Consider the following 14,891-nt stretch of genomic DNA (forward strand, 5'->3'; position numbering starts at 1 on the left):
TCAGTTTCGTTGGAACCCTCATGCAAGAAACGTTGTTTTCTACTACATACAAGGGGAGACACGCTGCCTAGGTTTTCGCTGGATGACCACGCATCACTCCAACATCAAGATTTATCTCGCTTAAGCATCCGGCGGGGATTAATGAGGCCAGATATTGTGTGTCGCGGAACCGTGACAACAGGCCCACCAGAATAGTTAAAAAGGCAATGTGCGATTTACGTTCGCATGATAATGCGAGTACTGCGCACAACACCGGAAATTATGTTCTGTAAACATATGTTAAGAATCGCCTGATTATCGCACAGCCGCGGGTGTAGGGTGTTCCGACCATGAGAACGACGTATCAACGTGCGCAACATGTCACGAGACATCCTCCTCCCGGAAGCTGTTGTAACACAGCAACGAAGCCAAGACCTTCGAGATCTTACCGTGTGCGGCAGGATATCGAAGGCCATGGTCTCAAAGGACATGACCACGTGTCGCAATTCTACCATGGTCGCTTAAACAAACTTTTATATTAAACTACAATCGCGCATACATCTGGGGCGCTGAGGAGAACTGCGAGTATAAATTTTATTTGCGATTACTTAAAACCATATTAATTTAAAGCCATTTAAATTTTCACCTCATTAATGTACTTCTTTCAGACCATGCCCCCCGATGGATATCATTATAAGGCTTGTACTGTGAAAGTTTGCCCTTTTAGAAGTGTTCATTTTATAGAACAATTGGAATTTCATTTCTGTGGTTGATTAGCTAATCCACTCGATTCTTGCTTGACCCCTCTTAGTGGGTATCAGTCTTTTGATGAATGAAGACCAGCAATAAGAGCGTTCCGGTAAAAGTTCCTTTAGTGCTACTTTCGGTTTCGCGTCATCTGCTCGCCTGATGTAAAACAATAAAAATATATTTACTTCCTTTGCAAGCCTCCCAGTGAAATTTGGTTTACTATGCTACATTGTGTATTTAGATGTATATTCGGATGACATTGAATCCTAAATTCTAATTTGGTATTTGCTTTCTCTTCTTTCTCTTGGCGCGCGCATGCTGGTCTGCACCCGCGTGGGCATCTGCCATTGATTGCTCAGAACAGGAACACGTAGCCGTCATGAAGCCACGAAATGAGTTGCCTGGACACCCGAAAGAAATGACCCGTCCGGTCGGCCTCCGGAGTCATTTGCTGGTATTCTTACATTGGTACGTCTGAAATGCTTTCCGGTATTGATCAAGATTCGTTCTTCTCATTTATGTTCGATTACTGTAGTCAGAGTGGTGAAGGGTAGACACTCGCGGTAATGGGACGGGAGGACTGCTCGGGCCACTGAGGAAATGCAAGAAGGAAAAGAATCGCCGCTCCCTGACCTTCTTCTTTTCCTTTCTATTGATTTCCATGCACGAACGATGGCAGACAGAGCACAATGGGATGTAAACTTTCTGAAACCTAATTTACAGAAACCGAAACGTGCTTGAACCTAATCGGAAGCATCTGGCCAATTTACGCGGATTGAATCAACACTGTGGCGCTCAGTGTTTGACGGGGTCGTTCAGCTTCCGTCAAAATTTGGGTTACGCAGAGCCTTTCCCATGCATATTGGGCATTCCATTCTCGTGGATCTCCTGAACTCTCGCTACCTCTGTGTACTGAGTACTAGAGTTTTCAATCCCTAGTGTGTTAAAACTTACGGCACACCAAAATGGCTCGTCTACTTTTGACAAGGAGTGTGAATTAGAGAATCCAATATCTTTATATACCATGAAACGCTTTTCTTCAACTTGTTCTTCTTCTTCTCTCTCTCTCTTACTTCCTCTTTTAGTTGTTTACACAACGCAAAGTGACTTTGTCGCTAGAGCGTTCTGCCACTCACCACCAGGTCACTGGTTCGATGACAGTCTACGGCGGCTGCATTCAATGCAAGCCCAATGGAGTAACATTCGCGCACGTAGGTTTCGATGTGAATTGAAGTGCTGCTGGCTTTTCTCGCCGCCGCGATAGATTCTGAACCAGTGGGATCTACCAAAATTTCGGGTTCCTGCGGCCGTTTAATTCTTGGCGCGCTCCCGGGAGTGCATTCGTGCGAAATGTATTCGGGTGGTTATTGCATTTAAATGTACAAATAAATATCTACCTACTGCAAGCAGTGGCAATAAATTCCAGATTAGAAGCGTTAATGTTGTATGAGTGCTTGGGTGGGGTTTTGATGGTTTTCCGCGAAGATATTGCATTTAAATGTACAAGTTAAAATCTACCTACTGCAAGCAGTGGCATTAAATTCTTGAATAGAAACGTTAATTTCTGCCCAAAAGTTTTGTAAAGTCAGAAAACTTTAAGAAAGTCAACCATGAAGTTGACAAAATTAACTCCGTCATTATAACGCAAATGCTATTTTATTCGGGCTATATTCTCATGTCAGAGTCGAAGAAAGCTTCCTTTTTTTCCTTAATGTACATTAATGTACTTTATATGTAGCGTGCTTTAGTGTGCTTTAATGGTTTAAGGACTGTATAATTTATGAAGACTACTGTTGTCGAATGTTTGAGCGGAAATGACATACACATTTATGCAAATTTTCATCTTAAGAGTCGGGCGACGATATTTTTCAATCTAACCAGTTCGGTTTATATATAAATCTGAAGTAAAAAATTTACATCACCTTTAAACATAATCATAAATTCTACAAGTTCTCAGTAAACTACCCATATCTTAATATTTTGCTTGTGTCCGTATCGTCTTCGATAAACATACTGAGCATGAAACGCCGCTGAGATCCGAATAGCCTTCTCCCTCAATTTGTACCAAAATAAGGAAGAAAATGATCGGTGTTCAACGGAGAGAAATAAAGCAAAAGCGTTGGGTAGAAAATTTTCTGACCATCGCTGCTCATTGCCGAACTAAGGCTGCCGCTTCGATGCGAACCCTCCTGTATAGGAGGTGTGTGCATTCTGCTTTATGACGGCATACTACTTGGACAGAAATATAGACTCCAATGCCAACGTCTCTTAGCACAAGACCGCTGAACTTCGACCCGTGAGGTCATGCTGCCTTGCCCGATAGCCATAGAATCTAATGGGGAAGCTACTGAGTAAGCCCAACAACACCTAGAGAGTAGAAAGCTAGTTCATTCCGATGAATCACGTCATGGTACCCGGCCCGAGTGCCATAGAATCCAATGAGGATGCTCCCGAGGAAGCCGCGGTGATTTTGACGTCACCGCTATCGTCACGTCAGCCTTGGCGATGAAAATTAAGGGCGAGGTAGCATGAGGTTATGAATCGAAGTGAACAGGTCTTCTATCTGTGTGGTGTTGGTAAGACGCGGTGATTTCGACGACACCACTCTACTCACGCCGGGCTGAGAAATAGAAATTTCAGTCCAAGTAGAACGACGTCATCAAACAGAGTGCAGACGACTGCTATCCAGGAACCGTGACCAAAGCCGCTCGTGACGAAAGTGGTGACGTAAAAATCACGACGGACTAGACGGGAGCACTCGATGCTTTCTATGGCATTCGGGCAAAATAGCATGACGTCAGGGATCAAAGAGCACCAGCCTTGTGCTATCTAGGAGGCGTTGTTCGACGTCACGGCAATAAGTTGATGATTCAAACTGTGCAGTAACTGAGGTATTCCACCCTCGTTCTTTAGGGTTGGCGTGGACCTGGCTGTACTAACATTCTTCGTATATACCGGGACAGTCTACTGCCTTTTGAGGTTCTCCTTCACTGGAACCTACACAAAAATGAACGTTCCGTCGCACGGAGAGCATCGTCCAAGGAGCTTCTATGCCACGGACGCATTTGCGGGATACAGCAATGATATAGTGCCAGACATACTGCACTTGGTTAGGTAAGTCAGACTATTTGAGAAGTGGAACTCTTCTTCTGGCTATCATGTCGCTACCTCTATTAATAAAAGGAGGCCTGCCGGGAAATTCCCGCTCCCAGTTCTGCTGAGAACAGAAGGACGTTCGCCTTAAAGCGAAGCATTCTTTTTAGACTCTCCCGGATTGTCCTGACTGTGCCTGCGTGGTGATGGAATCTGCCGAATGGCTCATAGCTTGACTGGCCTTGTTTATGTCCTAGCTGATGGCCGTACTTTTTACGGAATTGCTAAGTGACGCATGCTACCTAAGTATTCTCAGTGCAAACAGCGGGCACCATAAAGAGCACAATTTCTTAAAAAAGGAAACCTTTCCATGCTAAATTTTCTGGGTTGATGTATGGCACACCTGCGTCAGTCGGTCTTCCGCCGTGCAAACCGCTTTTTACTGTTTCGCTGTCTGCAGGATCGGCCGGGTCAAATATGCGCGTCAATCTTGGTTACAGTGTCGAAGGAAAGCGGGCCGATCCGAAAGACAGTATAAAAGCGGTCATGTGCGTCACGTGGTTCGTACAAAACGCTGTGCACAGTATAAACAGTTGCGTGGCACTTATTTTCCCGCTCCGTGAAAGCTGCACCATCACGTGACCGAGAGATATGTCGAGTGTCTTGTTTCTGCCGCCTGCACTATATTATGTAGCTGACACCTATTACCCAATCAATCTGAAGCCTCTGGCACCTTACTGTGGTAAACGAATGTGTACAATTAAGTAAAAGGGATCTTAAGACCAAACTTTCGAGCATCAATTGTGCATTGCATGTTACATGTCCCACACATAGCTGGAAAATTTCGAGGGCATCAGGTGTGGTAGAAAACGTGTATCCTAATTTTTTTATGCCGCCCTTGAATCACAAAGCAGGCTGGCAACGCTGAATTGCGGCATAATGAATTGGCACGCTTGGTAACGGCTCCCTCGAGGAACTGAAGCCGGTATCGAAGGCCATGCTTTTCTGTACTTCAAACACCGGAAGTGATTGCTGCAGGAACTCGAAATACATCGTGGCCCCCAAGATGCGTGTTTGTTCTTGCATGTGCGTTTGCGCGGTTCGCTGCTCCTTTTCATCGCGTGAGCGAAAGAATAGCGGGTGCAACTCAAATGCGACGTTCTTTGTGCAAATTTCGGTGCAGTTAACACTTAAACATGGATGAAGCGTGATGTATTGCTCTGCAACTTTCTCTTCATAATTACCAAGTCTGTAACGCCGCGTTTACAGGTATTCCCCGTTAAATGCAATACTCTGACATCGGCGCAGGTGCAATTCCACCAAAGTGGACTTTACTGACGTGGTGACCCTCCGATCCATGTATTTGAACCATCGGCCCGAGAAGATATACGTTCACTGCAGTCCTTGCGGCTTTGAAGGGAACTACACTCGCTTTCTGGAAGGCATCAACTTCACCTTCATCCCGACAGTTTTCCCCACAGAGATATTTGGCATTCCCATAAAGGTAAATAAATGCGCGTCAACCAGAGGGCCTTAAGTCCGTACCATTTACATGGGTTTCCCACTATGATCAGTAGAGGGAACTGTGGCGCTGCTATCGTGTCGCTACTGTGGGAACGACGGGTAATGGTAGATCGATTTGTCTAGTGTTTGTACGTTTGGCTGGACACGTCCTTGTAGCGCCGTTTATTACAATCTTTCTCATAGAGTTCCTTGCCGGTATTTGTTTTCAGAACACCTAATTTAGAAAGAATCTGCCCAGACGCGTAATCGCTTCAAAGTATTGTACTTGTAGCGCAATATTTGGCGAAATTATTCATTTTGCAAATCCACAAAGCCATTTGATGCCGAAAAGAAAAAAAAAGTTTAGGCAAACCTGTATGATGTCGCTGTCATTTCAATGCTCGCTGAGCCAACTCAAAAGAAGCATTAGTACACCGGAGCCCAGCAGCTAACTGTGGTAAGTTTTGAAGGAAACGCGATGCATACCACACGCATAGCCAGGGATTACGAGCATTCGAGCGCACAACCACCATGCGTCGACCCGCGAGTTCTTATATTCGAAATTCCCACGATGAGGCATGCACTGCGTCATAGCCGTATGTGTAGCCAATGCAGAAGTTGAATCGAGTAAAATATATTTACCGCGAGTCGATAACGAACGAGCAAAGTCGCGCTCATCCTGCCACTTTAATCGATTCGTGTTCATCACATGCGCCTGTCCCCATCCAAACGCGCTTGGTCGTTAGCATACTCATATCCAGCAACCTGCGTTTGATTTCGTGACAGCTTCCTAATGATAGCAAGTCTGTTAACCTTTGTATTCCGTTACACGTCTTGCATTCATAAAATATTTATTTCATTCAATTATTTATTCCTATCGATCATCTTTTTTGGTCGTTTAGAGACGCGCGGTTAGGACGGGCACAACGCTGGGAAAAAACCCCATAAATACCCCACACTACTTTCTTTTTCTTCGAAGGGCTATTTCGGCTGAAGACTTCTCGAACAGTTCGGGACGCTTGTCTAGCCACGAAAAAAAAGTGCCTTTCATTCGAGACATGTAGTTGGGCGTGTAGAATCTCTTTCCTCCGGACACTAAGAAAAGATATCTTCTTTGATAAGGCACTCACGGAAAACGGCTCTTCCTCGTAGAAACATCGCCTGTCCTACTCACAAAAGTCATTTACGTGTTTCTTTATTCTATTCTTGTGAAACTCACCTTACTAGAGGGAACTTATGTCGGCCTCGTCAAGAAATTCCCGTGCCAGATAAAGCGCTCGCTGCGCCTGTAACCTTTTCATAAAAATTCTGCGCATCCTTAAAGAAGCACCTCGTATGTGAAATCCTCTAAGATGATTCACAGGATTCTCTTCATAGGCAGCACTACAGATGAAGACTAAAAATGACTACGTGCTTGGACAATGTGCTCAAAAGCACCTCAATACATTTACACTATACGGTTTAGCTTCTTCAAAATATTTCAATATTACTCAATGTGCTGTAGCAGGACGTTTTGGCACAAAACTGTGTTGGTTCTTGCTATGGATTCCCCAATATACTCTTCAGCAAACGTACAAGCCATTCAGCGCCTTATTCTACAGCAAGAGCACGCTGTGATGCGCAAAGTTAGCACCAACATAAGAAATTACGCTAAGCATGACTTATAGCTATACGTTATCTCATAAATTATAGCGTTGATGCCAAACATGAAACATTGATGCTTAAGATGCACCCAGGCTAAATAGTATTATTTATGTGAGTGACTGAATGGTACCAGAAACGCTAAGGCATAAATGTGATTTATATTGTGCATGTGACACCGAATAGTGCTGAAATCGTCGCCGATTTCCTTGGTTCACACCTGCATTTTTCACGCAGGTATCTTACCACGCAACCGACGTTCTCCGCATCAAAGCTTTGATGCGCTACGGAGGCTACTGCTTAGACCGAGACGTGTTCGTGGTTCAATCCCTGCGACGCTTCCGGCGATACGAGGCATCCGTGGGCTTTGGGAGCCGGGACTCTATGGGAAACAACCTGATGTTTTTTCACAACAACTCGCGCTTCCTTCGGCTCTACCTGGACAGCTACCACCAGTAAGTAGGGCCCGAACACTTCACTACTTTACTACTACTGATACTACTTTCTACCCTGAGAAGCGGGTTCCAAGGTTCGGAGGGAATAGAATCCATCTAGAGTGTAGCGTAAAGCCAACATAACTCACTCTGGAGAGAACAAAAAAAAAAGCTACCGCACAGCGCCCACGCATGGTTTCGGACACCACTAGCGCGCCGCCATGATACAGCAATTCGATGTTTGCCAGTTCACCAGGCGAATGCCCAACCTAAACGCGAACGTAAGAATGAAAAACATAGGCAACAGGATTATATATTGAGGAGAAGCAATGAAGGCCCTTCGTATTTAGGAAAGTTGTCTTTCTCAGGCATTGTGCAGGTGAACTTGAGTTCCAGTGCGAAAACAGCAAGCGTGCACGACGAGATCCGATTCAGAGAAGACCCGCGGTACCAGGGCATAGGAAGTCGATAAGCTAGCTAGTTTAAACTCCCCCTCACACACACATACATAAATAAAAAAGAAAAAAAACATCGGATCTTTCTAGGAAACCTTTAGGAAAGTGCAGATGCTTTTTATGCATTAAAATCGAAGTAGTTGGAGCATTATATGAGTTAATTTTTTTCATATTTAGGCGTACTCGCGCAGGCCACAATGCGAATTCCATCATGGCGGTGCTTTGGCGGCTGTAAGTTTCTTGGCAAGCTACTCATGTAAAGATTGTTATGTAAAATATTCTACCTTCTTCGGGTAGAGTCCTTGCACAGTTGTTACGAATAGATAAGACTACAAAAACTCGATCGCGAGAAATACAAATCGCGGCAGATAACATAAACACCGGTTGTGCGTAATTATAAACATCGCAGAAATAACTTGAAAGCGATAAAAAAAGGTTGACCGCCACTTTAGCGCACGCTAAAGAGGATGAAGACGAAAGGCTGCGCGATCACGAGGCATTCCAGAAGTTAACTGCGTTCTCTTTCGAATGCGCTGTTACTTCATATCTCTTGTTTGCTGCCAAATAAAGGTGGTTGGCTAGAGTGCCTTAATTAACTCTACCCTATTTGAAAGTGCCTTAATTGCCTTCGCGTTAACACCAATGGTCGTGAACTCCACCCTCATTGTTGGCACATATTCTTGGTGTCAATGAATTTTGGTAGCATCAAAGGTCGAGGGTTCGACTCCCGGCAGTGTCCTGGTTTTAAGCACCTTAGTTAAGTCCATCTGAATTAGCTTTGCATTAATTAACATCAAAGTCATATGCTCGACTCCCGCCGCTGAGCGTGGGTCGCATAATAAATTTAGCTGTCGAATTTTGGTGCCATACCGCCGGACGGTCAATTTTTTCTATAACGCCAGACAAGGCATTTTTAGGTCTATGACGCACCTAAGGCTTTCGCCTTTAGAAAGAGAGAACCTTTGGCGGAAACCGTATGAGGAAGACTGTCTACACTAATGCCACTAGCACTAAAGCTATGTAGCGACATGCCGTACTGCTACAAAAGGAAACGCATCTTCTATGAGACGTGAACTCCCTGCCGGGAGATGCTCTATTGCGCTTCCATCGGGACATACGTCTCCACCTGAAGGCTCCGCCGGTTCATTTTCTCACCCCATTCGGCACTATGTGGAGACGCAGCACCTAAAAGAACACCATAGGCGCTAAGTGTCTGCCTTGCTTAGGTTGTTCTATTTCTGACGAGGAAACGTGTTTGTCTTATTAAAACGAGTATAATTGCACAAGTTATTGTAAAATGCATCCAGGAATAATATCGTGTTATAAGGTTCCAGTCGCGCGTTCAGCAATTTAACATGTTCCTGCAGAGCCTGCGCATGTCGCCACATGTATTGCTTTACCAAAACTGCCATAAAGTTGCACAGCTCTAAGCCTGCCACTGATGGCCGGGTCGGGCGCTACGCTTACTCGCTTAATCGTATTCGTACGGATATGCCAACAGACGTTATTTCAAATGACAAATTTATTATTGTCCTTAAACAATTTGGTTTACGAATGAAACTCATATCTTTCGTAAATAGAGATATTTCCGAATATCCGAGACCCACAGCTGTCGAAGATGAAACACAAATTTGGAGAAAATTTGCGCTAGGTTTCATCTTCGGCGGCTCCGGTGGACATAAAACACACGAAGTTACAAATCCAAGGGCGCATTACGTTGCTCGAGGAGCTGAACGCTTCCAGGTTAAGCACTATCATTCGTGCATTACCGGAAGATTTCAGAATATGCAGACAAGCTGATAATATAACCCTAATACTCTCTTTGCATGCGCTTTGAATAAACAACGTTTCACAATGTGCAGTGGCATGACAAAAGTTTGCTAAAGTGTTGAATATGCTACAATGTGAACATCACTTTAAATTTCATAGCGAAAATGACTGCTTAAAATTCGCAAACTGTTGGAGAAGTATTCCATATTTAAATAAATTCGCTTCTGGTGATATCACATTTTCCATTCGATTAGCTTTTAAAGAGTACCATTCGCAAAGCCATATTGATTAGTTGAATAAATGTTTCATTCATGATATGGGTCTTTTGCCTAATACGAACAATGGGAATGGGGAATACTGTGCCGGGAGTGTCTTGGCTACAGCTAGGAGAAACTCATGGGCCATGTTACAGCCCTTTTGGCCGCCCACTGGCCGGATCCATTCCTCGTACGCGTTCCAGACGGAAGTGCTTTTTCCACACCGCATGGTCTGCCCCCCTGGACCTTCCAGCATCAAGTGTTCGGTTTTGGGTTGTACTAGTTGCTTCAATTTGGGGCAGGTGTTCAGGCTGCTATGGGAGGCGCCATCTGCGTAGTCGCCAGCACAACATCCTGCTGCCTTGCCTCGGCTCGAAGTCTTGCGTAAGTCTGCCACTTATCTAGTGCCTCCGGCGTCAAGGGAAAGCCTGACTGCAGGCAGAAAAGACACACTTGCCGAGCGTTAAGCAAACCAGTGCACAGTGTGCGACAGTTTAGAGGTGCAGAGCCTCTTAGGTGCGTCGCACATCTTTTTAACAAGTTTATTGTGAAGCACGTGGAGACGCGGCGCCACTTCGTCGTTTCAGCGGTCCCACGTTACATTGCGCAGGTTGACTGACTCGGGTTGGAATTACAACGCGGGCGAGCTGCCCACCAAAGTTCTACTCGAACGGCATCCGCATCTCGTCCATCGATTGCACTACGGCCTCGAAACTGGACTGGACATGCTAGGCGCCCTGTACGAGCCGCACGCCTACCCGCACTGGCGGCACGCCTCTGCCATGCACCTTCTGTCGCAGAACCGCGGGGAGTCGCAGCACGATCCACTGCGCGACACTCGGTTTAACGAAACCAACATCCGGGACCTCGACAACGCCTTTGGACAGATGGCGCGCTCGGTTCTGTTTGGAACCTCCGCTTTCGTTCCCCAGGATGCCCCCGTGCTGAGCGTCGCCGAGCTCGCGGCTAGAAAGGACCGGGGCGAGGAGCTGACCATCATCCGCCCCGATAATGAGCGGCCGTTTTTTTACCCTGTGATAAACGCTACCAAATAGAGCTTACCAGGTTTCAATGACACCGCTGATGCAAGTACAGATGCAGTTGGTATGCTGGGTGCTCTTAAATTGGGGATTAGTTTCAAAAATTAGAAAATGTTCTGGTTTACCGAACAGGACCAGCGTGCCTAGGCTGAAGTGTTGTGATGTACAGTGTATAGAATGTTTGATGAGGGTTTTGCAGCCCCAACTGTTAGTGGTTACCTCCCCTCGTGCTTTTTTTTATGTCTGCCATCGTTAGCCGCCTTACCTTGCTGGAAAAGTACATGAAAGGCTCAGTTTCCTGTTTCCAGTGGCCTATATCTGCTTTTGCAAAATAACTTTTGCTACTTGCGTAGAAAATGTGTGACGTCGATGTTCCTATCGTTAGATTTGCCGTGGCTCCAGCGCAAAGTTCTGCTCATTAGTTTTCTGTAACGTGCACAGGACCTACAGAAGCGAGATCAACGAAGAGCAGTAACAACGCGCCAGAAGTTTGGGCTTCCTCCGCAAGTTTCTGAAAAGACAAAGCGTTGTTCCTATTAACTGCATTACAGTGAAGGACCTCTGGGTGTACAAATACCGTTTACTCCAATTTATCCTCAGCATCATCACTCATTCCCCCTTGCTGCGCGTTATTTGAGCCAATGCCGTCAAATCTAAGAGCTTCCCTGGGATAGTCGAAACCCAATGACTTCTTCAGGCACTCCTGAAAACAAAAACATCAAAAAGGCAAGCCATCCATTTTACAACTTTAGCCTACTTCTGGTTAGAAGCATTGTATAGTTCGTTGGAACTCTTTTTCTACTTTACTTCTGGTGCTTAAGACGTTGTCGTATTTTATGTATACAGCTGCTGAAGTTGTGTTCGGTAGTTGTGGCCTTTCGAGTACAAGAGTCAAGAGATGTAAATAAATCTGAATGCTTTTGCTTAGAGAAATTCCTGACATAACACCCAAGGTGTTTACTTTGCTGGTTGAAGTTAAAGTTTGAAAGGGTAAGAAGAGAAAAAGAAGAGAAAAAGAGTAAGGGTAGTACAATAGAGAAGAAAAAAATTGAGAAAAGAACATCGAACTGTTCGAAAGGAGAAGTGACATACACGAACGACCAATTTGTATTTTCAATACAGCACAACTGCGCAAAGCCTTAATAAAAGTTTTTAAATTTTGTCTCGTTCTACAACAATATAGATATTGAATTTTCTTTTGTGAGAGCCATCCTGAAGTTTACGTGTAATTTTCGTTATCATGTATGAGATAAGTACTTTCCATTCAAAAAACTGCCAAGAAATTTCATCTTTAGCCCTGATAAAGAAACTCACAAGTACAGTGTGCGCACTAAGAACGATAAACATGAAGCAAACTCATAAACGCTAAGATTGAGCGCAGAAAACGTGACTTTCTGTGCCATGATACTGACTCTGCCGATTGGAAGACCACTTGCGAAGAGAGTAGGGGAATGTTATTTTTTTAAGTGCGGTGTGCAAGTGCCCTAACGGTTCATGCTTGTTGTCCAACGGAATGTCTTTCTTGTCAGTCGGGAAAGACATTCCGTAGGACAACAAGCATGAACCATTAGGCGTAAGCGCTTCCGAATCACCCCCCTACCTAAAAATATGCATCCTATCTACAACAAAGGGAGGAGAGCTCACAGGGCTAAGGCTCTAGTAAATAAACTTAAAGACACACCGGCGCATAACGTAGCGTACGTGGACGCCGCTTGCGGCAGAGACGGCGCTGCGGTATCGACGGTGGTTGATGGCGACGGGTGAGTTAAGAAAGCGTGCTCCACGTGCACGAGGGACGCCTGTACAGCCGAGGAGGTTGCAGTAGCGCTGGCTTGTGCGGGTAGAAAAGCGGGAGCAATATTATGCGATAATAAATTAGCTATCCGAAATTTTAACAAAGGGAGAATCTCGGAAGAAGCCCTCCACATTCTACTCAAAAACGTTTCCAAGAGGGACATAACACTTATTTGGGTACCGGCCCATGAAGAAGTCTCAGGCAACGAAGCCGCTCACGAGCTCGCCCGAGCACTCTACCACCGGGCAACTCTAGAGCAGCCAGTTCCAGGGATAAAAGATAGCATGATCACGTACAGGGAAATTGTCGATCACTACAAAGCCGAAAGAAGAATCTTTCCGCCTCCGCATCGGTCTCTCTCTCTGGAGGACACTCGCATTTGGCGACGCCTCCAGGGAAACAATTATACATCACCACATTCGATCTACTTAACACAGACGAGGGCCTATAACGACGCCCTCTGCAAAATTTGTAAGCAAAAAGGTACGCTAGACCATATAATATGGGGGTGTGCTGGCTCCCCAGGGGCCAAGGAAAACATTGACAGTAGAGAAGCCTGGGAGGCCTTGCACCAGAGCGAGGCTGAAGAAGACCAGCGTCGAGCAATCCGCCTGGCCGTTGAGGCCGTGAAAACTCACCGTCCTCAACGCGCTGGGACTGCTTCGTCCTCCTCCCCCTACTTACGTGTAGGTTAAGAGGCGGGCACCCCAGCTAGGTGGAACAATACAGTTTTCAATCAATCAATCAATCATGCTTGTTGTCATTTTCATCCCATCTCCCAGAAACTGCAGCCTCTGATTCATGGATGCTTGTTGTGAATACTTGAACACTTTTGAACAGGTAAGACAACAGGGGGTCAGTCGGGATGCCAACTGCATAAGTCGTGATTGATAACTAAACAGTATCACAGGAAGCACATGTCTGCTGCAATACTCGATCACACAGCGTTCGGCCACACATCCTCTGTGATTAGATAAAGCAGAACTGTAAGCCCTTGCATCATTCTGTTGTCTTCACAAATGTTGACCCACCATTCCGTCGTGGAAGATATTCCCGTCCTCATACTTCATTCCGGGTTTGCCCTAAACTGTGCAAAAGAGAAATGGACTTATTTAGTACTAGAGAGGCTGAGATCTACATTCTAAAGCAAGCAAATGTGACACTCGTGCGTTCTAAGCGTGTAGTTAAAATTTAGCTAAAACTCACGAATGTTTACCGCATCTTTCGAAAGAGCGTTCACCAGTCGCTGAACACATTGCAAATCTTTACCATATACATATATATAGCTTTTTATATATATATATATATATATATATATATACCGTATATCTCTCTTTCACTCCCCTTTCCCCTCCCCACGTGTAGGGTAGCACACTGGACTTAGTCTGGTTAACCTCCCTGCCTTTCCTTCTTCCCTTCTCTCTCTCTCTCTTTCACTATATACGTCGAAAATGGTGTGGGTATTTAGCCACGGTCTTTATGTCAACAGCGGGAGGCGTTCGTTTCTCTTCTCCCAACCACGATGACAGCGCAGAGAGTGAAGTACTTTGGATACCATGCGTGATCTAATGGGCTATTTCCCTCAATATAAAGCTTTCATATAGTCATCTGCATGCCACGCCGTTTAGGTTCTTCTTATCCATTCTTTTTTCCCTTCTTTCTATGCCGCCTATAATAATCCAACAGCGTAAGAAGAAACCGTATACATCAGGGCTTAACAAGAAGCTGTTGCTCGGGAGCTCTTTATACAAATATATGTGAAAGGAATACTCATTGTTATCAGCGAACACCAAACAATTTTTTTGTAATGTTTGCCGCATTTAGAAGAATATATATATATATATATATATATATATATATATATATATATATATATATATATATATATATATATATATATATATACATATATATATATATATAAAGACATATTGCAAGGAATATTGTAAATAAGCACAATTGAGCAAGAACGATAAAAGAGATGCTCCGACGACGCACAAAATAAATGCATTTGAAGCTCGCGCAAGTGTGATATTCACATCAGTACGTGTGGTTGCGAAGGGTATTCCGATGAGCATATCAATCCTTTTCATGACTTTTTTGGGCTGCCTCTAAAGTAAGAACATGCTGTATTTTCCTGTGTACAAGGCGCAATCCTGTATTTTTACGAAAAA

The 14,891-nt window shown here is 44.7% G+C and overlaps 1 protein-coding gene and 1 long non-coding RNA gene across 2 annotated transcripts; both read left to right on the top strand.

Annotated features, from left to right (window-relative positions):
• Positions 1-1,115: 1,115 nt before the first annotated feature.
• LOC140213164 (uncharacterized) lies at positions 1,116-5,314 on the top strand. Its single transcript, XR_011890134.1, has 3 exons — positions 1,116-1,197; positions 3,643-3,843; positions 5,131-5,314. It is a non-coding gene; the product is annotated as an uncharacterized lncRNA (long non-coding RNA).
• Positions 5,315-7,204: 1,890 nt separating this feature from the next.
• LOC126527644 (uncharacterized) lies at positions 7,205-11,940 on the top strand. Its single transcript, XM_050175454.3, has 2 exons — positions 7,205-7,421; positions 10,493-11,940. The coding sequence occupies exons 1-2, from the start codon at positions 7,246-7,248 to the stop codon at positions 10,935-10,937; spliced, it is 621 nt and encodes a 206-aa protein (XP_050031411.2). The 5' UTR covers positions 7,205-7,245; the 3' UTR covers positions 10,938-11,940.
• The last annotated feature ends 2,951 nt before the right edge of the window (positions 11,941-14,891 follow it).

This window comes from Dermacentor andersoni, chromosome 9 (assembly GCF_023375885.2).
Source record: "Dermacentor andersoni chromosome 9, qqDerAnde1_hic_scaffold, whole genome shotgun sequence".
In the NCBI taxonomy this organism is placed as follows: domain Eukaryota; kingdom Metazoa; phylum Arthropoda; class Arachnida; order Ixodida; family Ixodidae; genus Dermacentor; species Dermacentor andersoni.

Coding starts and splice junctions, on each gene's coding strand:
- LOC126527644 (XM_050175454.3), top strand. CDS start 7,246: ATGCGCTACGGAGGCTACTGCTTAGACCGAGACGTGTTCGTGGTTCAA. Junction 7,422..10,492: donor TACCTGGACAGCTACCACCA/GTAAGTAGGGCC, acceptor TACATTGCGCAG/GTTGACTGACTCGGGTTGGA.